Source organism: Oxyura jamaicensis, chromosome 1 (assembly GCF_011077185.1).
Source record: "Oxyura jamaicensis isolate SHBP4307 breed ruddy duck chromosome 1, BPBGC_Ojam_1.0, whole genome shotgun sequence".
NCBI classification, from domain to species: domain Eukaryota; kingdom Metazoa; phylum Chordata; class Aves; order Anseriformes; family Anatidae; genus Oxyura; species Oxyura jamaicensis.
This window is the reverse complement of record NC_048893.1, coordinates 92003673-92031523: the sequence shown is the minus strand read 5'-3', so window position 1 is coordinate 92031523 and position 27851 is coordinate 92003673. Positions and strand designations below refer to the sequence as shown.

The 27851-nt window shown below is 39.5% G+C and overlaps 2 protein-coding genes across 3 annotated transcripts in view; one reads left to right on the top strand and one right to left on the bottom strand.

The window, feature by feature from the left end:
• ZNF654 (zinc finger protein 654) overlaps window positions 1-20368 on the bottom strand; it is a 36016-nt gene extending 15648 nt beyond the window's left edge. The window contains exons 1-4 of the mRNA XM_035315171.1: window positions 20190-20368; window positions 10116-10261; window positions 5437-5518; window positions 3244-3379 (exon numbers count right to left, since the gene is read on the bottom strand). Coding sequence (XP_035171062.1) covers window positions 3244-3379; window positions 5437-5518; window positions 10116-10261; window positions 20190-20309 — 484 coding nt within the window. The 5' untranslated portion in view covers window positions 20310-20368. The remainder of the gene's footprint in view (window positions 1-3243; window positions 3380-5436; window positions 5519-10115; window positions 10262-20189) is intronic.
• Window positions 20369-20549: 181 nt separating this feature from the next.
• On the top strand, window positions 20550-27374 carry CGGBP1 (CGG triplet repeat binding protein 1). Of its 2 annotated transcripts, none has more exons than XM_035315175.1 (2): window positions 20550-20638; window positions 22698-27374. In XM_035315175.1, exon 2 carries the CDS (start codon window positions 22728-22730, stop codon window positions 23229-23231), a length of 504 nt encoding a protein of 167 aa, XP_035171066.1. In that variant the 5' UTR covers window positions 20550-20638; window positions 22698-22727; the 3' UTR covers window positions 23232-27374. The 2 variants fall into 2 exon arrangements, with proteins under 2 accessions (XP_035171066.1, XP_035171065.1); XM_035315174.1 differs by lacking the exon at window positions 20550-20638 and adding an exon at window positions 21226-21297.
• The last annotated feature ends 477 nt before the right edge of the window (window positions 27375-27851 follow it).

The following is a 27851-nucleotide window of genomic DNA, read 5'->3' as shown; positions in this document are numbered from 1 at the left end:
TCCTCCCAACAAAGAAAGATTGCAGTCCACAATACTGCTTGTTGTACTTTCCCACCTGGTGTTGTAAATTCTTAGCTCAGTATGCCCATGTTTTTAAACAGGCTGTGAGTTCCAGCTAAACAACTTGCAGGGCTCTGCTCCCTCCCTGTCATGGAATGCCCTCTTTTTCCAAGAAGGCATTTACAAGGCTTCTCAGTCTCCAAAGCAGAAGACAACCACTAACTATAGCAGCGTTTACACAAGTCTGCAATATATTAAAAACAGCTTGGGGAAAACAACATCTATTCTTGTCCAGGCAGCATGTGCAGTGCTTTGCTTTGGAGAGATAGATGCCAACCATCAGCTTCAAAAGTAATTAACTGCTTACAACTGAATGTTCCAGTTGGAAGCTGGTCACTAGTGGAGTCCCCCAGGGATCAGTACTGGGGCCAGTCCTCTTTAACATCCTTATCGATGATCTGGATGAGGGGATCGAGTGCACCATCAGTAAGTTTGCAGACGACACCAAGTTGGGTGCGCGTTGATCTGCTCAAGGGTAGGAAGGCTCTGCAGGAGGATCTGGATAGGCTGGACCGATGGGCTGAGGTCAACTGCATGAAGTTCAACAAGGCCAAGTGCCAGGTCCTGCACCTGGGGCACAACAACCCCAAACAGAGCTACAGGCTGGGAGATGTGTGGTTAGAAAGCTGCCTGGCAGAGATGGACCTGGGAGTAGTGGTTGATAGTCGGAAGGCCAAGAGCATCCTGGCTTGCATAAGAAACAGCATGGCCAGCAGGTCCAGGGAAGTGATTGTCCCCCTGTACTCAGCTCTGGTGAGGCCACACCTCAAGTACTGCGTTCAGTTTTGGGCCCCTCACTACAAGAAGGGCATTGAGGTGCTTGAGTGAGTCCAGAGAAGGGCAACAAAGCTGGTGAAGGGTCTGGAGAACAAGTCTTATGAGGAGCGGCTGAGGGAGCTGGGCTTGTTCAGTCTGGAAAAGAGGAGGCTCAGGGGCGACCTTATCGCACTCTAGAGGTACCTTAAAGGAGGCTGCAGTCAGGTGCGGGTTGGTCTATTCTACCATGTGCCTGGTGACAGGACGAGGGGGAATGGGCTAAAGTTGCGCCAGGGGAGGTTTAGGTTGGATATTAGGAAAAACTTCTTTACTGAAAGGGTTGTTAGTCACTGGAATGGTCTGCCCAGGGAAGTGGTTGAGTCACCATCCCTGGAGGTCTTTAAAAGACGTTTAGATGTAGAGCTTAGGGATATGGCTTAGTGGAAGATTTGTTAGCGTTAGGTCAGAGGTTGGACTAACCTTGGAGGTCTCTTCCAACCTAGATGATGACACTCTTTATATGTTCACTTTAGGCTGCCTTATTCTTCATGGCCTATTAGAAGTTTATTGCATCTATGCTGCAAAAAATTCCAACCCGTATCAAACCCTGCTATTTTTCTGTAAAACCCCAGACTACCTTCTTTTCCAGCCATCTCAACGTCTGGAAAATACACTGCAACATCCTGAAGTGCACTACAATTCAAGTAAGGACAGGCACAGCGAGATTTGTCTTGGCCTAACCGTCTGTGTAACTGATGAATCCAGGACAAAATTATGTAGTTCACACAGTACGTATTTATTCATCCATCTGACTTTCATGAGTAATGGTTGATGACTCAGCAATAATAAGCAGTTTTCCCTCATTTAAAAAAGTGATCCTTGAGGGAACTATGGCCAAATTTCAAAACATACACCAAATACTGCCAGCCTATAAAGCAGCACAGAATGAAGATTTCATAAAAGTCAGATTTTAGATGAAGTGAAAAAAAAAAAGAAAACACTTCCAAAAGGCGTTACCTAAAATACAATGTTTGTGATCGCAGATGAGATGTGTGGAGGGGGGTTAATCAGCAGATATGAAGAGGAAGAAAACCTAGGCAGAGAGGAAGGAGATGTAGCTGGCCATGAAAGGAAACAAAGTGATCAGGTAATGACAATAGGCAGTCTCATTCTTTTCTGCCGGATAAAACTAAGGAAGAGTTTTCTTGAACTCATCATAATCAAATGGCTTCATGCTGATCAAGGAAATCAATAAGGAAAAGGATTAATTATCACTTTGTTGGAGAGATAAGAAACTGAACAAAACATTTTGAATTCCTCCTGAGTCATACATGCTTTCATTCTTTCCTGAAATGTTCTATTATATATATTAATATTTTTGGATTACAATTTTTTCTTCCATTTGACACCTAGCTTCAGATAATAACCACCAAAACTCCTAGTTAGTCATGTGATGCAGAATATAACAAGGATAATGTTTGTTTTCATTTTGTTTCTGTATATACGTCTAGAGGTTTATCAGATATATAATAAAAAACAAAGGTAAACTGATAGTCAACTGCTTACTTCACAAGAGAGACAAGCAACAATCAAAGAATGCCCACTGAATCAGATTAATTTGCTACCAAACCACCCTCTGTGGTTCATCCTCTTTATCCTCTGTTTATAACAACGCACTCATTCCATAAAGTCATGAATTCAAATCATTCACTGCACCATAGTAACTACAGAAGAACTAGTATTTTTTATCACTGTCAAATGGAAACAATTTTCAAAAGGTCCTCTGTTAACATTGCTAGCAAATACAGAAGAGGCTAGAGAAGACTTCACTGTACACTGGATATGCCATTTTTACCCTTATAAACATTCATTAACTGCCAGGTTACATTTGTCAGCATGCATGGTTTGAAAAAACAAACATCTTTCTTTAAAACCCTACTCTTATTATATATACTAACATAAACACAAAGCAGCTACCAGATGTAATCACAGGCTTAATTCTAAACAGAGGAAAGAAAAGCCCCAATCACAAGCATGTAAATTTAAAAGAAAAAATTAAATTAGTCATAGTACCATGAGAAAAAACTACATATCAGGACCTCTATGGTCATGATTCTTCAGTAGCCTAACCAAAGTCAACTTTCTCTATATGCTCTTCCTGGGTTAGAGCACATGGATGTTGTAAACACATTTTGTACGTGAATGCTCAGTAGCTTCTTGTATCTGAGTAACTTGATCCCTGCACTATAAAAGTAGACTGAATCTATTAGCATTGAGATCTAGTTTTCTTTCAAAAGAAGGACTGATATTTTACTTCAAAAAAATTGTGTTCAGTATCAGCTGACAACACTTGATCCTAATATAAAAAAGGCCTAAAAGCACATTTTCCAGCACTCTAAAAAAACAATTACGAGGTAAATTAAGTACCTAATTCCTGTGATACAGGCTTTGATTTAAGAATTGCTTGTAATACCGGATCCTCCCATGGTCCACCATCTCGAATGATTCGAGTCACTAGTTCCAGGTTCATATTTCTGTATCTATTTAGAAGGTTCTGACATTCCTACAAGTGAAAAGAAAACACAGTTAGAAAGATGAAAATAAGAGTTATATAAAGCCATATTTAGACACCTAAGAAGATCTTAAACTAGAAAACCGATTCATGTTCAAGTATTCCCTCAGTCAACTGCTGAACCTATGAAGTCTTGACTGGGCCTACATAGAGTCCTAAAGCAACAACTCATTCTGTAACACAGAACTGTGGAAGCCATAATATTTTCTATTGGCACTCAGCAAGAGTCTTCTATTTGCATAACAATGCAAATTGCTTTCATTGAATTACAAGATATTTATCAGCATAACTCTGTGGGAAAAGTCTTCACCTGATGTTAGTCTGCAGATTCAGGCATGTTGACACTAGAATTGTGATGCAGTGACGAAGTCTAAACTCTACCAAGCTTAAAGGGAAAAATTGAACTAAGCCATGTGAATCACCAGCCCTCAAGCAACCATTTCCATCCAAATTTCTAACAGAAATCACGGTTGCCTACAACAATATGTAATGTTTTTAGCCACCCAAGATTTTCACATATGCCAAGTTCCATACCTCCCTTCCCCCATTTTTACTTACTGGTAGAAGTATCAACATAAGAATTCTACTGTTGATTAATAGTCACAAGAAAAAGTACCTAATTTTGAAATGGAACTAAAATGATATCTTAGCTTTCTTGCAGGTTGTTTATAAAGTGAGCTGAGATGACAAAAATGCAATTGAAAAATAGCTTCTATGCATATACAATTAACTTCTTCACTTATGTTCTTTTTCTGTATTTTTTTTTGTTTTTAATTTCCCAATGTTTCTTTCATATTCAAATGAATAGGTTCAATAGTAGAGAACAGTTAAGTAAATGAAACAATGCTCTTCACTACGAGTTCGAATGTACAACAGATTCAGATGTTCTTTATCAAGAAAATTAAAAAGATGCATTTTTGCATTTCATCGTTTAAAAGTCAAAGCAATTCATAATTGTAATACAGAAGCACAAAGAATAAATTACTGTGCATCACACTTAGTAAAATTCTTTCTTGTTCAGACCATTTTTGAAAAGCACCTTACCAAAGGACTACCGAAACACCCCTCTTCTGCAAGAGACCGTACCCGTTCATGGGGCTGCTAAGCTGCTCCTTAACCCTATTCTTCAACTAATTCTCAGGAAGAATATAATTGCTGCTGTTCAGATAATTAAGGTAAGTAGTGCTGACTTTGCAGCAGTGATAAGAGAGGTGTCAACGTAAAAATCACAGAAGGATTCCTATTCCTCAAATTGTAATTTCATGATCAGTCTTAACAGAAGAAACAGCCCTGTTTTTCACCCCTTGCTTCCACATCAAGTTTATTCTTTCATGGTTGGCACAAGTGCTTTCTTTCACATGCACTGAACTCAACTCTCAAAACTGGCCCAGATCCAAAAAAAAGACAACAGAAAAACACCATGAAAACCCAACCCTTATCTGGTGAAAAAAAAGCTAGATGTTGCATCTGGGAACATTTCTCTTACACGGTAGTATACAGACACACAAAAAAATTGCCCCAGCCTAGCCAAAAGGAAAATAGTTTTAAACAATGCCAGCTCATGCTGACCTGAAGAGTTCAATGAAATATAGCTTCAATTTCAAATCTGCTGTTTAAAACCACAGAGGTAAACTTGACCTTTCGTGTTATGAGTTGGTAAAAAAAAAAAAAAAAAAAAACACCATACTGGATATTGGATGACATTAAGCTGTAATTAGGCACAAACAAGCAAAGCTTCTTTCTTCTATATAGAAAAAACATAGATTATGTCTTAAATCTAAAAAAATGGTTTTAAAAGGAAAGATTTATGTTTTACCTAGTCCAGAAAAATTCCAATATAAATACTGATCATACATATAAGAATAAATGGTTTTCCCTTATAAATATCCTTTTTATTAATTTGTTGGTATAAATGCAAGCAAAGCAACTAATCTCTTATTATAATGGCATATTTCCTCCAGGTTATACACCCACAAAAAAAAACAACTTGTTTTCACATGTACTAAAATAGTATTATCAAAGATTGATATGAAAGTAGGCAACACTACCTGGATTGAACCTAAAATATCTTTCAAAGGATCTTCGTAGAACTCATCCTTTCCAAAGAACAGCAGCAATTCAAAAAAACTCCTAAAAAACAGAATTAGTGACAAGTCAACCAAACTAAAAATGTTCGTTCAAGAAATAAAATTACTTTAAGTGTACTGCTTTCCATAGTACTGAAACAAAATAGCATTTTTGTTAAGGTTTGGGTCCTTGCTAGCACTGAACAGTCAACGTAAAGGTTTTGGCTAATACTTAGACACTAAACATTACTCAGTTCTAAAATTTAACATTGGTCTTACACTCTGTGCTGGACTTCTGCCGTTAGACTTCCCCCATGCCCCAAAATACATTTTTCACCAATCATCGGGTCACAAATAACTTATCTATAGCTGTTAACATATGGTATCTAATAAGTCCAAATTAGCAATAAAACAGAGAATACTCTTAAGAATAAGTTAAAATCCCCACGGCTACACCATTTTCATATGTTCAGGTCATCTAGACTTACAGTACCTGCCCGTTCTTCTCTCTCAAGGACTGTAACATCCTCCATACTGCTGTTCCCCACTCACCATTAAAAAAAAATGAATGATCTTCCACCAAAACATTTGTCAGATACACAGCAATTTTGAGGAAGGAAGAGGATAGCTATACAATTACTGAAGAGTGCACACTACACAAGGCATACTGACTTTATGCAAGTGCAGATTCCCAGCAATTCATATTTTCAAATGTGATGAGCAACTTGTACTAACAGATTTTATTCCATTTCAACCTGCCTTACTGTAACACCCACTGAAGTCTCTCTACAGAGATGCAGGTTTAAAGGTGCTATTAATTTCATATTTCCAACCAAAAGCCTTTAAAGATTATTTCCAGAAATAGTTTTTGTGCATGTGTGAACCAAGCTACATTCACCTCCTGCCTGGCATTCAAATTAGTTGATTCAACTTTGATTTTACCACAAACAAAGTTTTAGGCAAAACAGATCCCAGTGCAGTAATGCAAATTGACAAGTGTTACCTCAAAAGAGGTGGCAGATAAAGGAGAAGGCGGAACTGACCCTTACAAAAGCAGACTAGATTCCAATTGACTCAAGTGTTAAGGGGCCTCCATGTTTTCCATCGTATTAAAATGATGTTCTAGATTTTTTTTTCTCCATTTATTTTTCATTTCAATGACTGAGAAAAACAATCCCCTGATAGCAGAATCAGAGAGGTTGGTAAACCTCCAGAGCCTCCAGAGGTTGGTAAACCTTCCAGAGCTCAGGACAATTTAAGTTTTTACTTGCAGAAGCATACTTGTTGATATTACTTGCAATTCAGTCAATGGCTAGGCAGTTGCATCTTATGAATCAGCAGACAGTTCCAGCACACCTGCTACTGCTCTGCCTTAAGATTTCTAGTTGAAAAGTAACTATCAAGTATTACATTAACATAATCTGCAACTGCTGGCTGCAGAAGTCATGAAGAGGAGGCAGTCAGTATCTGAGTGACTCTGACAGGTGAAGATGAAAATTCAAAGTTGAATGGAAACAGTGTGGAAAGCACAACTGTGTGCATCTAGTGTGTTTTTTTAAAAAAAAAAAAAAAAAAAAAAAAAACAGAACAGCCAAGGCTTTTGGTCTCATAACGTAAGAACACATGGATCATTTCCTTTAGAAGAAAAAAAAAAAATGTAGAAGACAAAAACTGAGTGAAGTTCCAGCACTCTTCCACTTACTTTTCTTTGACTCAAGATCTTACTGACAGCAATTTCTTTCCTGACTATCACATTTAGTCCTTTGTTGCAACATCTCTTAAAATAAAAGGCAGGTTTTCACAAACTTCTGGACAGGGTACTATTTTGCATAACAATTAAATTCATTGTAATTATCCCAAAATTTAAAGTCACTCTCATTACCTCATTACATTTGGAATTAACAACCGAAGTATCCCTACAAAACAAAGTATTTCATTTTCAATAAAACAGATAAAGAATTTAAAGAGCAATTTTAAAACATTTTCCGTCTAATTTTCAGAAATATTGATTTTACAACCTTAATATTCACATAAACAGAATTTTCTATAATTTTCTTTAAAAGTCCAAAAATTTAAAAACTTTACTATGGGAATAGTTATGGAAATAATGGAAGAATATCATAAAGTTAGGTTTTCTTTAGATTATGCTGCAGTAAGCTTTCTCTTAGACAATTCCTAACTAGAAAATTTAAGATACACATTCATCAAGTTCAACGACAAGATCTTTCTACAGATTAAGTCTTTGACTCTCAGCTGAAATATGTAATAAAAAAAAATCAGTACCTAAATAACTACTTCATCCAGAAACACATTATCTCTTCTTCATGTCGATAAAAAAAAAGTTGCAGCCTATTGACTCTCAGTAAAGGTCATGCTTGAGTCATGTCATGATCTGGAGATCAGCCACACTGGAACTTAATAATGGGCTAAGACAAAACTGTTTATAGCAATTTATATAAGCATCAGTTTTCATTTATTTTGACTGACTTAAAGACAGTAAGATCCTGACCAAAAAAAATGGAAACTAACCATGATCAAGCATGAACCACAGTTTTCTGTTGCATCAACACACCTGCTTCACAGTCCTTTGAGACTAATAAACGAAGCTATCGAAACATTTGTATTTCCTAGTCACCAGTGTACATTCCGTTAAAATTACTATAGCCAATTCCAGCTTGGCCTTGCTATCTTAAAACAGTCTGCAATACTATCTTAAAACAGTCTGCAATACTATCTTAAAACAGTCTGCAATACTGCACACCCACATTTATATCCATCTGTCCACAATAACAGTGCTTCTGACTTTCCCTGACATCGCTTCTTCAATATTACTGGCATTAGATGATTGACTAAGAACACTGACAGCATTAATAGAGAACTCTATTAATGTAGTACAGATGCTGCCACATTTGCGACGATGGGCATGGCCAATACATATAGGAAATGCAACAGTCACTGCTGTAAATACTTTATCATCTAGTTACCCGGGAAGTCTTACTCAAGTGTGACAACATGGGCAGATTTGTGTTCTCTAAGAACTAGGACTTAATACACATCAAATTTTCAGAAGAGATTTGAGCAAGGCTTCCTAGGTAGGTAGGACTGCTAAGTCCTAGAATGCCTTTATGATATTGCCAATCAAGCAGATTCAGAAGAAAAAAAACAAACTCATTATTCAGTAATTCTAGAACAGGAAGAAATGTCAACAAGTAAACTCAGCTTCAAAAACCAAGACAGACAAGAGCATTAGGAAGTCAGCAATCAGTTCAGTTGTAGATTAGCAGGAATGGCGACCATCCTAAATACAAGAAATATCTGAATTTCTAATTCCCATCCCACATCCACACTGCTCTGATAATTGGAAGTGTTTACAGGTGTGGTTTGACCTTCATGAAATTATTTCTTCCTAAAAATTAGTGAAAAAGAGAGGTCACCATCTTTTGATTCATCTGCTAGTTGTTAGCAGATCACACCTAAGCATTCCAGTTTAAAAATTCATCATCATCTGATTCCATAGTCTCGTGTCAAATAGCATCCCCCCCCAGTAAGTCTTACTGGTGAAGTTTCACCAACATTTAAAGATAGCACGTAATTGGACAAGTATACCCAATAAAACTTAAATTTGTACATAATTATTACTAATAGCTCTAGAATAGAAAGAGTTCCTCCAAGCAAAGTAAAGGCTATGAGAACATTCACTTCCGAAGACTTGACGAAGCTTGATGAGAAGTTTCCAAATAAACTCTGAACTGAGACACTAGGCTGTATCAATACTCAACAAGAAAGCTGGACAGATAAATCTGCTTTACTCAAACTGAACTTGCAATAAAGCTAAGCTTTTGGGTTTTTATCTCCATCTGTTGATGGGAAAATCAAGTACGTTGTGTCTTGGCTAACTAACTCGAAGATTTTGTCATCTTATGTTGAACACTAAAGTTTTTGAAATATTAAAAGTAGGTTCTTACAGCAGAAAAAAATTACTTTTACTATGTATTGATCATCACCCTGACGCTTTCAGGCTTCATGTGGGAAAACCACCACAAGAAAACCAAGATTATATGAAGATACATTCTGCAGTTCTCTGTCAAATTGAATATACAGTTAGCTGACCAAAAGTCATAACAAGTCATTTCCATACGCATTTTCATGACTTGAATGTAGAAAAATCCATTTTAAAATTAATTCATTTCTTAACCAATGTAAGAAATTTGTTTATCTCAGCACACACTTAGCTTATTGCATCATTGGAGTAGAACAGTAAATACTTTCAGTAACACATTTACAATTATGTGCTGCCAAAGGATGGTCTTCAAATGTTCCAAAAAGTATTTTTCCCATGAAAGCCATGTGTAAGGTGATCACTTGACTTATTTCTTCAGATAATTTGTTTCGTCAGAAAACCCTTATGACACAACACTGGAATATGCTGCTTGAATACTTAATGACATAAAATGACTTAACTAAATTATAGTTTTCACATCCGCATTTAGCTGTTCTTTTCTTACCATGTGTGACTTTGTTCCACACAGCTAAGTAACCTGGCAAAACCACTCTTAAAAGCTCTGAGGACCTCTGAAAACCTATCACTATTATAAAAGTACAACACTGACATTCCACATTTTATGGGAAATAATAATAAAAAAAAAATAAGATGTACTTACAAAGCTAGGCTACTCAATACATATTGTACGTGCTCACATTCAGCTGGAAATGATACACAGGCAGACGTGAAACAACAGAGAGCCGTTTGAAGCACCTGAAGCTGAGGCAAAGGAACCTGCCATCTTCCAGCATAGTCTTCAACAACCTAATGACAAAAGCATTGAAACCTATATTACAAACCAAAAATATCCTCTTTAATTAGAAAAAAAAAATAGTTAATATTGTACCCGCTTTGTTTCCCCTCCTTCCTCTGAAGTAGGGTTTAATCACCCCCAAAATTCTCATTCCACAAAAACAGAATACCAACCATTTTCTGTGCCAGATTTTAAAAAACATAAGCTTTATGACTTATAAAAGATGTACCACAAAGAATCTTCAATTGAGTCTTTTCAGAGGCTAAGTTCAGGAAATACTTTATTCTAATATAGCATCACAGTAGTTATTACATTCTGCATTTAAACTTAAGTTTTTATTTTGCAACAGAATACCAATTAGAGTGTCTGTAACAATACCCAGATAGCCTTTTCTAAACAAACTTTCAGAGCGGAAAATGACTAGCCTGCACTCTTCTAGCCTTCATATTAGCAAAAAAAGGGTAGAAACAGTCATTCCTTCCTATTTGAAAACATAACTAAGTTTGGTCTTTTATATGTGCATGACAAGACTTAAAGAAAATTGTGCCCCATTCTACAGTTACGGAACTGTACTACTATTTATAAAGGAACATGAAGGTGAAAAATTGGTGTTTTAATGTAGACATTGATTAAATCCTTGCCTGGTCATCTAGTTGATCTTGTATTATTAAGTGCAGGAATACCCATGTTTCTGGACTGCCCATGACCACACAGAGGCTCACTAAGCCAGCACCATTCGGTATCAATACACAGGTATCACCATGCTGAATTCCTCCGAGAAGCCCAGTCTACTCAGAACACTCCACACGTAGACAGCACTGAGTTGAGCTCAGCACTTGAACACCTGAAAAGCACCCACCAACTCTGTAGCAGACTGGTCATTATATTGCTGTCCCACAGCAATAAGGAGGCCAAAGACTTTGGGTCTTGTCCACTCTTTTAATCAACAGCCAAGATGCAGGTCATAGGCAGCACCCAGCAGAGACTGAAAAGACAAGTTTCCTCCATGCTCTGGCACATTGCCTTTCTCATTGCACTACTGCTCAGGCCACCTTTGCTCATTTATTGTTCTCTTGTTTTTCTCCATCGCAATGGCACAGCTTCAGTAGAAACAGAAGAGAGAGGCCTAGCTGGGCACTAGGGCTTGGGGCACTCGGCTCCTGCTGAGGAAGCTTCAGAGATCTCCTACACCCTTAGGAAGTGAGAAGCTGAGGGAACACAATGCCATCAGTCATGTTATGAAGGAACAGCTAAAGCACACACAAGGAACCTGTGAGTGACTCAAGAAATGAATTGAAACAAAAATCAGATATTTTCCTTCAGGATTTCAGTGATTCCTTTTGACTTCAAGTCTGTGAATCCCTCTCAGATTTGTCCTGTTGCCCATCAGTTAAATAAAGGATTTAAAAGTCAAGTTGAACTGCTGACATTTTTAGCTAAAAAGCTAAAAACTTTAGCTAAGTTCAGTTGGGGCTCTGCAACATGAACAGGCCAGTGTCCCATTTCTGACAGGTTGGTTATAGCTGCTCTAAAGCAAAGCAGCTATTTGTAATAGGACCAGTAATCTTTTATCCTCACAAACAACAGGCAAGGCTGATTTTTGTTTTGGAATTGTATTCTGTCTTTCTGCCAATTTTATTTCAATAATTCCTATTTGAAAACCAGTTAGTTTAATGCAGCAACTATCTAGGTCAATTGGAAGAGAGTTAGTAAACTCATGAATAAATCTTCTTCCTCTTGCAAGGAAGAACAAGCACTTAATAAAATTACACTGACACCATCTATTGTGAGCTCTCTGAAATATTTCTAACAAGGTGCCTTGAACAGGGAACTATAGAGGTCTTAGGAAAAAAAAAAGTAGCAGAGAACAGCTTTTGGTGGGTTTAGCCTCTAAGTGGTCTAACAAAAAGGTAGAGAAAGTTTCGGTTCCCACTGTGGTGTTCTACAACACTTAGGCTTGACAGCCACAGTACTGTTATGTACATAAATAATTTCAACCAGTGAGACAACATTTTCTTACGATACTAATTTTTTCTTGGTAGCATAAGGTGCTAACTGTAAATAACTGTAGAAAGGATTTATGACAGCAAGTGATGAAATTCAACACAGACAAGCATGCAACGATACTTGGAAAAAAAAAAAAAAAACAGCCAAAACATTTAATATGATGGCCTTCAAATCAGCAATTACCACCCTGGAACAAGATTGTTATTATACTAGATGTTTTCATGAAAATGTCACCTCAACGTGCATCACGGTGCTCAAGAATGCAAACTAAACACGAGGAGAGTAAAGGCAGCAAAGCAGAGCTCTACCTACTCAAAACCACAGCACATCCCCACGTGTTTCAAGTCACACGCTCTTCTGGTACCTACCCGTTCGGATTTTAAAAGACAACACAGTAGGACTAGAACAGCTTTGAAGAAAGGCAACAAATGCTGTGTAACAAAATTAATTTAACGTAAGGACCAATGAGGTTGGTAAACAGGAACAAAAGGAATTAGAGAAGAAACTTATTTCACGCTGAAATCAAGCTATGGATCTCTTCACTGAAGGGATACTGCGGATGAAAGACTGCATGAGCTGAAAAAGATATCCTCTGAAAGATGCTAACTACATAAATAGAAGGCTTTATCTAATGCTTAGGAAAGTATATAGAGAGATCAAAGTTACTGTATTTGCTCATTTCATTCCTGAATTAGGCACATATGAACTTCTGGTAAGACTGGCCAACAGCAACATTGCATTGCAGTTAGCCTGCAATTCGAATATATCCACAGAAATTCACAGGAACCCCATCTCAGACACACTTAAAACTGATCAGAAAGAACACAGACCTTTAGAGTGGGTCGAGAGGATCCACAAAGATGCTCAGAGGGCTGGAGCACCTCTCCTATGGGACAGGCTGAGGGATATGGGTTTGTTCAGCCTGGAGAAGAGAAGGCTCTTAGACCTTAGAGCAGCCTGCCAGTGCCTGAAGAGGGCCTACATGAAAGCTGGGGAGGGGCTCTTTGCCAGGGAGCGTAGGGACAGGAGAAGGGGGAATGGCTTTAAACTAAAAGAGGGTAGGTTTAGATTAGAAGCAAGGAAGAAATTCTTTACTCTGAGGGTGGTGTGGCACAGGTTGCCCAGAGAAGCTATGGATGCCCCATCCCTGAAGGTGTTCAAGGCCAGGCTGGATGGGGCTTTGGACAACCTGGTCTGGTGGGAGGTTCTATTCATACATTCTATTTGTAAAGGAAAAATAAATGTTTGTTTAGCAATTCTATGCATACGCCAATGTCTGCTTTTAAACAACCTCATGCAACACCTTTTTTGGTCCCATACTTTGAAGTAAGATTGTAACCCAAATAAGTCAAGGTTTATAACAAACAACCAAGAAAAACTGCTAACTTTACCACTTCTGATATTCTTCAAGAAAAATGAAAGTCTAAGGGTCATGCATATGGTCACCCGTATCTTGTGAGGTTGTGTCATTGACACCTCAGAATAATCCAATAATTATGTTGCTTGAATGATGAATGCTATAATATTTAAAGTTTATGCTCATGACCATATTTTTAACAAGAAAAATGATTTTGATTTAATGAAGTTAGCCAAACAGGAAGCACGTAATATTGCCAGACAAGTGGCATGTTCTTTGTCCGATATACAGTGCAGAAAGCCAGGTGGAGGTGGTTTGTTTGTTGTTGTTGTGTGGGTTTTTTAATGAATTTCTGCAACAATTCACTTCAAAAGTTCTGTTTTGGTGCAATTTTTTATATAGAGAGACTCTCCATGCATCATTCTCCATTTCCTCCATGATTCTGTTCCCTAACATGCCAAATGTATTCTACCTGGAAATATCAGAACACAATAATCAAACCTTTTTTACTTTCTTTTTTTTATATCTTATTTAGTCAATGGTCAAAATTTTGTTACATTTTGACATATAGTCAAGCTAACTCTATCCTTACAGAAAGGGATTTAATTGGCCAAAGTAAGAGTAGGAAAGATCTTAAAACTTTCAGGTTGCATAAAACATTATTTAATCGATGCATCATACAAAACCATTTTAAACCACTAACTAAAAAATGGATGTAAGCAATGGCTTTACTGCAATTCACAAGTGAATATTACATAAGAAATAACCAAACACAATCATACTTCTGGCAAAAGAAAAAACATCACCCAGCAACAGTATGACACATCCTATAAGGCAAGTTTCTGCCAAGGCTCTACCCTCAAAGCTAAATGCTTCCCCTCACCCCCAGCCACTGAGAGCTCATGGATTTGGCTTAGCTTGCTCTACGTATGAACGCTACCCAAAGCAGTGTTCCAGATATCCATTACATTTAGTTAACCAAAGAGCAAGCTTCTATCCATTTTACAATCTATCATTTGCACGGCAGTGAAATTATATGTTAACCCTAGAAAAGTAGATTTGGATCCTTGTAGCATAGAGTTAATGTACATGTGTAAGATTTCAATACAAATATTTCTTTCAGTCATGAAACAAAAAGGTGTAATGTTTCTCCTCACCTTTCAATTAGCCCCTCCTAGAGTGAAAATCAACCAGTTTGTGGAATTGTTTTGATTGCACACATTAACAGTTGACATGTGAACTGACACATCAACACACGAGTTCAGATCACAAGTGATATTAGCAAGAAACAACTTCAGGTGAGTTTCAAGTTAAAAAAGCACAAGTATTTATTCTCCTCATCTGAACAACTGCCATCTAAACAGGCCTTTTCTAATTTCTGTGCTACCTTTTGTTACTTCTATGCTACCTAATTAAAATAAATCTGCCATTTATTACTTGAAGAAATTTGAGTAAGAAACAATCTGTAATCTGCCAGACTATGCTACAGAAGCATCATTCAGACATGCTTCTTTTTAGGTGTACAAACCTGCAACTTCTACATTACAAGAATCTTGATACATTTTTCCACACAGAACTGGAAAGCTTATTTTTCATACAAAAGCTAAACTTTGAGAGAAGGTGTTATGAACTGGAAAAGAAGCAGTACAAAGAATTTGCTGACTGAGTCATAAAAAAGTTCGAGAGAACTGGAGGAGAAAAACATTACCATGATGCTGAAAAGTATACAGACACAAAGGAATGAAAACAAGATAATGGTAAAATCCCGGAAACCTATCCTTTTTCTAGAAGCTGAAAGAAGGGGTTAATATTTACGGCACGGGAGGTGATTTCTCAAGACAAAGCAGACACAGATGTTGAGGTGACTATGAAGAAGGAATCAGAGGCTGCAAATCAACTGCTCCTCTTCCCAAATTCTCCCTAAAAGTTGACTGAAAACAACCAGGTATGCTACATGTGGCTTATAAGGTTTCTCATCAAGTGAGAAAGGAAACAGTGCCACCACCAATACCATCCTTTGCAGACATGTCATCATTAACAGAACTGAAGCTTACATCTGGCATTAAGCTTGGGAGTAAATGGTGCTTACTACTTGTAATTTGTAAGGATTTCTTTTTAAGCCTGCATCTCGAACAGCACAATACTAAGCTGCTACCTGGTAACAAATTGAACACACTCATTTTTTTCCCCAGCCAAAAGGAGAAAGACACAGTGTAAAAAAAAATAATAATAATAATAAAAAGAACTTTCAGAATTAAGCATTTCAAATCAGTACGGTATTCTTGGATGCTTTTTTAGTTTAGTTAATACATACTGTATGATTTACTCTTTAATTTAATTAGGAATATCAAACATTATGAAAACTAAAAATGTCTGTCACATAAAACAAATGTGACTTGAAATGGTGCTCTCAAAATTTGACCTGCTAACTATGATTTTTTTTAATTCAAAAAGCTACAGAAAAAAAGCTAGAACACCACAGCTCACTGCAAGAGGAAACAATTGGCTCAAATGATACCTTTTCAAACAGAAAAAAAAAAAACAGCTTAAAATAAATTGAAGAGATCACTTGCCATTACTAGCACTCATCTCAGCAAGACTTCTTTAAAACAGCATATGGATATCAAATGTATCCCAATAACCAACAGTCCAAAATTAATGATGGTTGAAGTCTGGCAAAACCTGAAGCCTTTCCTGTATAATATAAGAGCAACTTAATAACTACTGTCTTGAAAATCAAAGTAAGTATCAAGCACAAATTCTATCAAATTTAAGCACATGACAACAAGTGTGTAAGTGTATTAATCCCAAAGTTGGAAGTACATTCAAAGATGTGTCTATTTTTCTACCTTCAACCACACAACGTAATGCAGACACCAAAACAGACATTGACAATGGTATAGATATAGATGGTGGTTAAGCCATATACTACTGATTCATTTTTTGTGTGTGTATATTATAATAAATCCAGGAAACCTCATCTTCTCTGCTGTCTCAAGTTTTACTTCTTAGCTTCTGAACTTACAAACTCAAGAACTGCTTTTCTAGCGCTGACTCAAGATACCACCAATTCATGTAAGCAAACCAGGCAACCTTATTTCAGGAGGTCAGCTCATACTGGAAGGCAGTAAGCTGATGCTCCAGTAAGAGAAGATCAAGTAGCATTTAGCCCTCACAGCATTACTTTACACCAGAATCACCTTGTGTTACTTTTAATCAGTACCGAACAACCTGAAAATAACACCTGGTACAGTTATGCAGCCATGTGGACAACTACAGAAATGCTGGGTGCAAGTTGTAGTATTTTGATAGAACTTGATTTTATGAGAAAAGTCTCTGTAGAGAATAAGCTAGTTGATAAAGCTACAGCCACCTCCAGTGAAACAAAACAAGCTCTGTTCACTTTCCATCTGGCTGTTAAAGTTCGTTCTCAAGTCAAATTAATTCTTCTAACTATAGCAGCACTCCCTCCACCCTCACAGCAAAAGCAACTGCCTACACTACTTTATCTGCCCCTCTTCATTTCTTCTCCCTCACACAGGAAGCTCCCAAGGGCTCTGGTCACAGATGCAGAGAAGGAGTCCCTGAAAAATCTGAACAGAACTTCAAATTCTGCAAATGACAGAACAAGCTGAGCTCAGAAAGCTCATGCAAATGTTTAGACTAAGGGCTTTCTGCTAGGTACCACCTTTCAAATTTCTATAGAACTAGTCACAGACGCCTCGTTCTTTTGCTTGCCAAAGCTGGGAACACTAGCCTTGTTTTTCCCCAACACTGTTTCAATACACAGAGAACTTTATAAACATGAAGAAATGCCCAATCAGCTATTTCAGAAGGAAACACAGATGTATCAACTGGGCACTTATCTTCCAATTGTCTTCCTTCATTCCCAGGCACAGTAATCTTGATTTTGTCTTCCCTATGTTATCAACCTCAAGTAACCTAAGAAAACATTTTGTTCCATTTGCCTTGGAAGGGTCGGGGTGTAATGGCACTGTGTAGCCATGCCTACCTACAACACAGAAACAGATCCCAGAAAACAGACAGGGCTTCAGGGTCGCCACATTCTGACTTTGTTCTTGTATCACTGAATTGCAATGAGGCCCACGTTTAGGAAAATGCTCTGATAATCCAGAGTCATCTTTGGTAACTGTTACTTCATCAACTACCTGAAAGCCAAGTTCAGCTGCAATACTCCAGGCCTCCAGAACACCCAACTGGCTGTTCACAGATCTTTTTCACCTTTTCAACAGACTTCTGGAACAAAGGACATTAACGCTTATCAAGGTCTAGGTCAATCCCTTACTCTAAGATCAGTCAGAAGGTCTTTGCTTCCACCTTCATTGAAGGGGCTGAAAAGGCTTTATTCCTTGCTTTGCTTTTGCTACAGCTCTGAGAAGCATGGATGCAGGCACATTAACAACAGCAATGTAACTACAGGCAATGTAACTATATAACTACTGGCTACTAACAGGGACAGTTATTCTGAAAAATAAAAATGTTTCTTTCAGGGAGTTCTAGCCTGCAGTATTATTGCTAAGTAACTCTCTCTACAACTGCCACTCAACTTTTGACACAAAAGAGGAACACACTACCCAAACTGGGACATGCAGCAGCACCAATAAAAAAAAATAAAACAAGCAAAATTGTGTTATCAGCGTGGGGTGGATGAGGTGGAGAGGCTCAATCTGCACAACAGCCAGAAGATCTGGATAAAAAAAAAAAACAAAGCAACATGCTCAAACAAACTATAGAGGCAGAGAGAAAAAAACTACACTAAGAGACATACCCGGAAAAAAAGAAAGCCACACCTAATCAAATAACATGATTTAAATGAGAAATCACCCTTTTTAAGAAATGTTACAAGAAAGAGGTGACCTAAACTTGGAATACATTTCCAGTGCTTCCTAAAAAGTACACACAAAACACATTCCATCACTTCCTGAATACACTAAGGGCCAATGAGCCCGCTGTGCGTCCAGGTATGGAGAGGCACAAATATCCCACTGCAAACCTGAGGGTGAACAAGCTCATGTAGAGCACTCCCAACTTCTCTGGGTATAAAACCATGAAAAGTTATATGCAAATACTAGCGTTTTATGCTAGCACACTACACCAGTTAATACCCTACATTTACATAGTTAAATTAGTAGAGGAATCCATTATTACAGAAGGTGCTTACACAAAACATGGAAGACCGTATTTTGCGTGAGCACATGACTGCTGATCACCAGGACAAATTCCAACAAAAGACCCTGGCAACAAAGTGTTAGTATATTATCTAACTTTCAACACGACTATTTCAACTATGTATTGTTTAGAAGAAATTTAAAAGAAAATAAACAGAACCCTTTATAAACTGAACATTGGCTGCCGATGTGGAGAGTTCATAAACTAGAAGCAAAACAAAGTAGGGGAGAGGGCCTGGCACTCTTGCTATACAAAAGAAACTGCAGAAGTCAAGGTCAAGTGATTTAGATACTCCGCTGTCAATAACTGTGATACAACCATTTCACAGGGAAATTCGCCCCCTCATCTTGACCTCTTCCCCACTAATTCCTAGCTTTGTCCATGATATGGGATTGGCATTATATATAAAACTAGTACCCTGCCTCTGCTTCCTTGTCAGCATAAGTTCAACGTGCAACAAGCACGGCTAAAAACGTTTAGGATAAAACTTATAATCTTGATAGAAGCCTGTGTATCCTTCCAACCTGCCAACTTAATGAAATGCAGTTGTCTCTTCCTATAGAACCACAGTGTAATTCTATGATTTACCCCATACTTCCAAAAACATTCACTTCTCCTTTTACTGGCCTCACTGGTCTTGAGATGGATACGTTAAGTTCATACAGAATGGATATACACGCTGATGAACAGAAAATAATAAGAGCACTGAGATAAAACCAAAAAGCAACCTGGAGACTTACTGAGCAGTATGCTGAGACAGTTTCAGACACAAACTGCAATAAATAACGTGTCAACTAAGTGTTCCACTAAGGGTTAAGAACAGAAGATAATAATGGACAAACTCCTTTACTGAAATGGAAGAAAACGAGCGTGGTGGTGAGATAAGCAGCCAAGAAGTTGCTGAAACGACGCGCTTCCATCCAGCATCGTCCAGGCCGTGCTTCGGAGATGGGCAAGCACCGCGGCCGGGACAGACCGGGTGCCAGCCCCCTTGCAGCCATCACCTGCCGGCGACAGCAACCACGAGCGGCAACCTGTTGGCACTCCGCACGGGGCGGCCGGGCACGAAAAAACACTGCTTGCCGGGGGAGAGAGGGGGAAGCACCCCGAGGATACCGAGCCCTCACTACCGGGAGCGGCCCCGAGGCCCTCCCCCACGTGTCCCACCGCCCGGGGCGGACCTGGGCACGGCGCCCCCCCCCCCCCCCAACCCCTTGCCCTCCCCCACCCCGCAGGCCCCTCCCCCGCACCCCGGGGCCCAGCACCCAGCGCCTCCCCACCCCCCCACCCCCACCCGAGGCTGCCCTTCCCCTCCCCACAGCCCGGGGCCGGACCGGGCCGGCTCCCACCGCCCCGGGATCCCCCAGGCGAGCGCTGCCGCCCACCTGGCAGAAGCGGCGGCAGTAGGCCTGGCTGCCCAGCAGCGGCGGCGGGCCCGGCGGCACCAGGGCCTCCAGCTCCTCGCTGAGGCGCTCCGCCTCCTGGTCGCTCTCGTCTTCCGCCATGCTGCCCCCGCCGCCCTGCGCGTACCCAGCGGCCCCCTCCCTGCCCCGACGGAAGGGCCGCCCCCCGCCGCGAGCTCACGTCCGGCCTCGCCCACCCACCGCCCCGCCTCCGTCTCTCCCGCCCGCTATTGGAGCGGCGAGCCGCCCGTCTCCCCACCGCCCCGCAGCAGCCGACCAATCAGCGTCGGCCTCCCTCCTCGCCCCGCCCTCTCCGGCGGCGGTCGCTAGGCGGGTTGCTAGGGCCCGCCTACCGCGGCCGCCAGCCTGGGTAGGGCCGGCTGCCTGCGCGGCGGCGGGCAGGCCGCGGCGGTAACGGCCGCTAACGGCGGGTAACGGACGGACGGGGGGGGGGAGGGGGGCAGGAAATGGCGGACGGGGCGGTGGGGGGCGAGGTCCCCGCTCAGGGGTAACGGGGAGGCAGGGGCCGGGCGAGCGCGGAATGGAGGCGCTGGGTGTGTATTTCTGGTGTATAAATACAAATGTACGTGTGTGTGTGTATAGGCGCGGCGATAAGGAGCTGCCCCCGTCTCCCCGCGGAGCTGCCCGCGGTGCAGCGGAGCGGCCGGCGCCGTTTGACAGCCCGCAGCCCCGGCCCGCCCTCCGCCTCCGCACCTGGAGCGCGCCCGTCAGCAGGTCGCCGCATGCTGCCGTCGCCAGCGTGAGTGGTGTCGGGGGAACCGGGGTCCGCGGCTTCCTGCGGGGCTGCTGCTGCTGCTGAGAGCCTCGGCTCGGTTGAAAGCCAACCCGAGGATCGGTGGGGCGGCCGTCCTGGCGCCCTGTCTGCATGCACGCCTTCCCCCCGTCGTAGTTCAGGCACTAAACAATCCACGCCAAACCTTCAGACTGGGAAAATCATCCCCTTTTTCACCATTTGCACTGTTCACAGAACTGCCGCTGTTAATTTTGATGTAGTGTAACTGCAGACACCGAGTTTCGTAGACCATTTGTTCTGACATGTCAAACTCCTGAGCGGCAACTTTATTTTGGAGTAAGACTCGTTGAAACATTGATTTCAGGAAACCAAGTTGCCTATGAAAGTTGTGTGGATAGATCCAAAAGAATGAGAGAAGTTATCTTTATCTGTCACATTAGTTGTGCAGTATCATTCAAGGCTGATAGTTCTGGAAAGTAGCAAATTACTTCAAAAAAATAATTAAGAAAATACCTAAAAGCAAGATCTTTGGCTCCCGTTTTCAAAAGATTGTCATCGCTTAGTAGAGCATTTTGTGTCCTTGTTGTCTTGAAGACTGTATTCTCTATTTGTTTACCCTATTAACAGAGAAAGTAAATGGTCTTCTGGACAGCAAAAACTATTCAGTCCTTAAAGGTGGACAAGCTCAACTTTAAGTTAGTCAGCAAGTTTGGTCTTTTAAAGGCAGATTTTTAAAATCTTGCAACAGCAAACTGTGTGTAACAAAGTAAATGCAGAGAAAAGTATGTCTAGAGGCGTTCAGATGTTCATTCGTTCTTGTAATCAACACAGGTAATAGTAAATTCCTTGAAGTCATTCATACCGATAAATAAATGTTGGGCATCCTGGTATGTTTCCTCAAAATATTTGCCATGGAATATTTAAGAAACTTTTTTTTTTTTAATAGAAAGTGGGTAGATAATTAAGTCTATTATTATTCTTATTTTTTTAAAAAAATGAACAGAGCTTTACTTTGAAAAAAAAAAAATTATCCTGGATGAGATTTATACTGGCTCCTACATTTTCCAACAAGAAAGAAAAGAAATAGGTCCTGGCTGATTTTAGTACATTAAGCTAGATTATTGCTTGCTTTGATAATAACATAATTTAGAGTGACGTTCAAAACAGTCCAGCTGTCTTGTCTATGTGTAAGTTACCCTTCCTAGAGAAGTTGTCTTCTTTGGGAAAAAAAAAGTTTTGCTTTGTAATTGAAACGTGCGTATGCAAGTTTCTGTTCACAGTAGACTGCTTTTGTTGCAGTTCCTTTGCAATCTGGTTGCAATGACAAGAAGATTCACTTTTGACTCAAAGTTAGGCCTCAAAGTTAGAGGCCTCTAAGCTAGTCTTTGACTCTAAGTTAGGGTATTTTCTCTCAAATAATAAAGGATAAAACCACCTTGATGAAAAAGCAATGAAATTTGTATGGCTCAGTGATGAACAGATGAAGTTTAAGGATTCCATTGAGCTCTGTAGCTGTAGAAACTAAAAAATATTTTACACTGACCCATGACAAACTTACCTCTCCAAAGTTATTTGAAGATGTAGAACTGTTCCATGATAGTTTCACAAATGTCTTACATGCAATTGGCTTTTAGACGACAATGAGCACTATGCTGGATATCGACTAGACTGCACTTAGTACTATTTGATTGAAGCCATCAGCATGCTTTAACAGCATTTTATTTTATTATTTTCAGCTTTTTGGGTAGAGCTTACTGAAGGCAGCAATGGAACGATTTGGAGTGAAGTCTGCTCCATCACGTAACCGCTCAAAGACTGCTCTGTATGTAACTCCTCAGGATCGTGTAACTGAGTTTGGCAGCGAGCTTCATGAGGATGGAGGAAAACTCTTCTGTACTTCCTGCAACGTGGTTCTGAATCACGTTCGCAAGTCTGCAATCAACGACCACCTCAAGTCAAAAACGCACACAAAGCGGAAGGCAGAGTTTGAAGAACAGAACGTCAGGAAGAAGCAAAGGACTCTGACGGCCTCCCTTCAGTGCAACAGTACTGCCCAAACAGAGAAAACCAGCGTCATCCAGGACTTCGTGAAAATGTGCCTGGAAGCGAATATTCCGCTCGAGAAGGCCGATCATCCTTCTGTGCGAGCCTTCCTGTCTCGCTACGTCAAGAATGGTAGTTCGATACCTAAGTCAGACCAGCTAAGGAAAGCGTACCTGCCTGACGGGTATGACAATGAGAACCAACTCATCAACACCGAAGATCGTTGAGAAGAAGACTGTTTTCATCATCGTTGTGAAGTTTTACATATTGATGGTGTGGTTTATTTTTATATTCATGCATATATACAGTGTTACATATTGGTTTTACAAGCTATTTTGTATTATTGTAGAAATGACAATCTATTTGTGACCTGAGCAGTATGCCACTGACTGTTGCTAACCCTGCAGTAGGCTTCAGAGCTACGCTGACGTAGAACTCGTGTTGAATGTAGGGAAGGTGCCTGGCATACATCCTGTCTACGTTCAGCCCAGCTGTAACTGATGCTGAGAAAAAGGCACTTGGATGGAGGACCTCACTTACCTAAACCATGCATCTTAGCATGCAAGAAAGAGGACGCAGTAGGAATTGTTAATCATGTCAGTGGATTGCTTTGTCCAGTATCCTGTCCGTGAGTGACCAAGAAGTGCTGCGCATTTGAAATGCAAGAAGCTATAAGAATGGTTAGTTAAAATATAACTGATCTGTTGGGGGAGGATTTTTGCAAATTCCTAATCAAGTTGGCTTATATTCTAAAACAGAAAACGTTTTTCTTCTAGAATATTCTTACCCTAATTGATGGAACTGCGGATGTGTTTGTTATCTAGCTTGTATAGCCATTCTCATGTACTGACTTTGAACTCCACTCTTCTCATAAAGCCAGGAGTTTTGAAGGTTTACCATGCCTGCTCTTTTAAATCAGTATTTCCTTCTCTCTGTTCAACACGTTCCCTTCAGTTCCAGTGCCAATCTTTGAAAGTTGAATGGACAAACCAGTAACTGAGAGTGGTTTACAGAGCAGCTGCTGGCAAATTAATGTCACACTGGACCAAGATCTTAGTAGAGGGGAAAAATGCCTTTTTCTTACCAGCAGGACAAAAAATGCTGAACCTAAAATGGGGGTGGGAGAGGCACTAAACAGTGGAGTTGACTAAGCTTTGTAAGGCGCACAGGAGAAGAGGCTCCTCCAGCTCTCCCTGAAGGTACTCTACTTCTCTGGCCTTGACCTCAGTCAAAAGAGGTAAAAATTATTAAAATGGTTTTCAGAATAGTTACCACAAAGGAAGGCTATCCAATAGCTGTACGAGCAAATAGGAACACATGTATACTTCGACACTATACTGGAATTGTACATCTGGGCTATATTTCTTACACTGTGCCAAGATCACAGCTATTGAACTGGCAAAAAGTAAAATTGTAAATTGAAGAATTTCAATAATACTCTTTCCCAAATCTAGTAAGCTATTACTAAGCTATTCCAAATTATTATGCCAAATAGTCCACTCCACGTAAGTACTCTATGAAGTTTTTGAGTGGAAGGAGGGAGCACTGTGCAAAGTGCTGGATTATGACCAACTTCTGCCTGTCCTAGATTTTCTTTAAACTCTGTGGATTCAGGGAGGTGCCAAGCATCTTCTAAGTAGCATAGAAATCCTCCACTCAGTGCATATATCAGTGTAAGCATGCTTTTAACTCCCGCAAGTGGAGCCAGTAGTTCTGGTCAGCTTCCCTTCCCCGGTAGAGTTTCACAGCATCTGTTTCTCCTTATTTCTTTTATTCAGGATATTTACAGCAATACTAAGTATTTGCTAGAAGAGACAAAATAACCTGCTCATTTTGTTTCCCTGGCTGTTTCTAGAGCAGAGTCTCCTTTGCTGGATTAAAAGAGACTTATAATGCTTAGTAACAGCTGGGTTTTATGCAATTAGCTCCTGAAGAACTGCAGATGGCGTTACATTATAATCAGGCCTCCTGCTTTGTGAAGAGTTTGAACAAACCGATAAAAGTAAAAAGCAGAAGGCTGCCTATCCACGTGTACCGCCACGCAGGTACTCAGGTACCCCACTGCACTTTTGGTCCCTGTTGAAGGTAGTGGGACTTGATGCGGTCACAGCAATCCTGTCAATGATATTGGTTGCTGGTTTAGAATTTCAAGCAAATAACAGTAGTGATTTTTTTTTCCTATAATCCTAGATATTAAAATATGCCTTCCCAAATATCATCTGCTATTGCACAAGCTAGAGTTTTGCTTAAGATCATGAACTGCCTTGGGCTAGAACTGTTTTATAAATTTTCTTAAGCCAAGTGAAAGGTACACTGCCAATGGCCTTTTCTGTCATGACAATAATTTAAAGTGTTCTTTTACAGCTGCTGTCTCATTACAGTAAAATGATATCATTGCTTTAATCTTTTCACCTTATGAATGCTGTCTTACAATTGAAGCAAACAGGAAACAAGTGTAGAGAAAACAGGCTTCCACTAAACAAAAGCGTTGAGAGAAGAATGGCGTGATTAAAAGATACAGATTTGAGCTAGTTAGCTCAGTCTTTGCTAACATGGGACTTCCCAGGCTACGCCCCATAACCATTTCGGGCAGAATTGAATGTATGTTTTTCCTTGGACCTGCAAACTGACAGATATTGTGAAAAACCTAATGATAACATTACCTATACTCCTCCCATGACATTAAAAATAAATAAATTGAAAACAAAAGGTAGTGGTATTGACAGCTTGTGATAAAAAGATAAAATCAGTCATCCTCAATAAGGCAGAGCTATATTTGACCACCTAGTTTATCAAAAGCTTACTCCCAACTTACAAAATAGCTTGTAAATTTAGGTTCTGTATACAGAATACAATTCTGTAAGTATTTTGAGAAATTATTCTAGTTTCAATGTATTTTTAATTGCAGAATGTATTTTTTAATTGCAGAATTACTGCAGAGAGTATGAGCCTGGTGAGGAATCTTACCACTGTAGCCATGGGCTACCAGCTTATAACAGCTTGGAAGTAAATCATCAGGATTTTGAATGGAACTGAATGAATTGCAATGCACAGCAGTTTGTAGGACAGTGATGTCTTACTAGGGGAATATTTGTGTTAAATAAAAAAAACACATTTTTAAAGCTTCGTGAAAATCAAGATACCAAATTATATGCAACATATATTAATAATGAGGTAAAACGATGAAAAATAAAGTACTTCCAGGTAAGCTAGAAAGAATAATAAGTGAGTTTATATTCATGGCCATAGCCCAAATCACGAACAAGACAGTTCCAGTTGTTTTCTTTTAAAGTAAAAATGGTTCCACTCAGTCTTGGAACTGAGTCCTACAAATAGTCAAGTTCATACCATAATTTTGCAGTTGTGGCTGTAGTTGGATAAAGCATAACCTTGATTTAATTAGTATTGATCTTAGGGAAGATTTACAGCCGAGGTTTTCTGGTATGTCTAAAACTAAGTAATAACAAATTCCTACCACAGAGGCTGTGGTTACGTTGTTTAAAAGGCTCTATGGGGTTTTGCTTTTTTCTGCAAGAACATTGTGTTATTTTTCCATTTATTTCCTATAAAGGATACTCTCAGAAGTAAAGGGAGGATGTTAGCAGCTTCTACTTTTTGTCATACGTGCATTTGAAAGGGACAGGCTATAAGGGATACTTTTTTTTTTTCGGGTGGTTTTATTAATATATTTGAGACTAAGTGTAATTTAAACAACAACAACAACAAAAACTACTCTGACCATGCACTTACATTAGTTTAGCCAACTCACAGCTAAAATGACTGAAGTGCTTTTCTCAGAACAATACTTTCAAAGAGTAAAATACTAGACAAAAGGAACATTCTCTGTCTTGTGACTACTTATGTGTATGCACCATGTTAGTTTCAGCTTGCGTGTTCTTGAAAAAAATGTGAGTTCTAGTATTTTTAAACATTTTGAAGCCTGTAATTTGGCAGGTCCTTATAGGAGGTGACACATTGGACGTAATGAAAGGGAAAGCTGTTTTTCAATTGAGAGAGGAACTTGGTTCTACAAAGTATGGGATATTCTCATTGATAGAAGGACTATTTTTAGTCAGAGCCCCTTTTAACAATTCTGTTGAACTGAACAGTGAAATGCTCCCTGCTAGGTTTTGCAGAATAATGAGCTGGTTTTCAGGAGAGAGAGGAAAAAAAAAAAAAAAAAAAAAAAAAAACTGGAAGTTTGGCAAGGATTAACTCTATTTATATTTGCATATAAAGAGAGGCAAAACTCACTGTTATCGTGTTCGCATTGTATTCACTGCTAATTTTTTGTGTAATTTGAGTGCTTGTTGTCTTTGTACAATTTTAAGGTTGTGTCTAACTTTCAAAATAAATTTTTTTTAACAAAACTTACCATTGTAATAATGCTATTAGAGTTTAGTCTCTTCTGGGCTAATGAAGATGGTGTATTTTTGCTTTGATGTTAAGGATGTTTTGCTTCTGGTAAGGGGCCGCAGAACTGGTTTTACTGAAAAAAGTGATGAACTTATGGTCAGGTACTGCAGTGGGGCTGAAACTATCTGGGTTCAGTTTCCTGCAGTGCAACCGGGCTTCCTGTTAGAGCAGAAAGACCAGAGAAAGTGATTTAAGTTTTTATATTAAAATACTATTGGAAGAGAAATACTTTACTTTGTAAAGTTTTCATTTGGTAATGGAAAAATGGTCCTTTTTTAAAAAATAAAGGAATTCCTTTTTCATAGAACTTATGCATGATCTCTTATTTCAACAGGAAAGTAGATAAAGAAATTGTGGCAGTTCAAATACAACAGTAACGCAAGGCAGTGGAAATGATTGGTCAGACTGCAAAGGGAAGATGCGCCCATGCC

What these genes read in the sequence shown, in the direction of transcription:
- CGGBP1 (XM_035315175.1), top strand. Translation starts at nt 22,728, where the DNA reads ATGGAACGATTTGGAGTGAAGTCTGCTCCATCACGTAACCGCTCAAAG.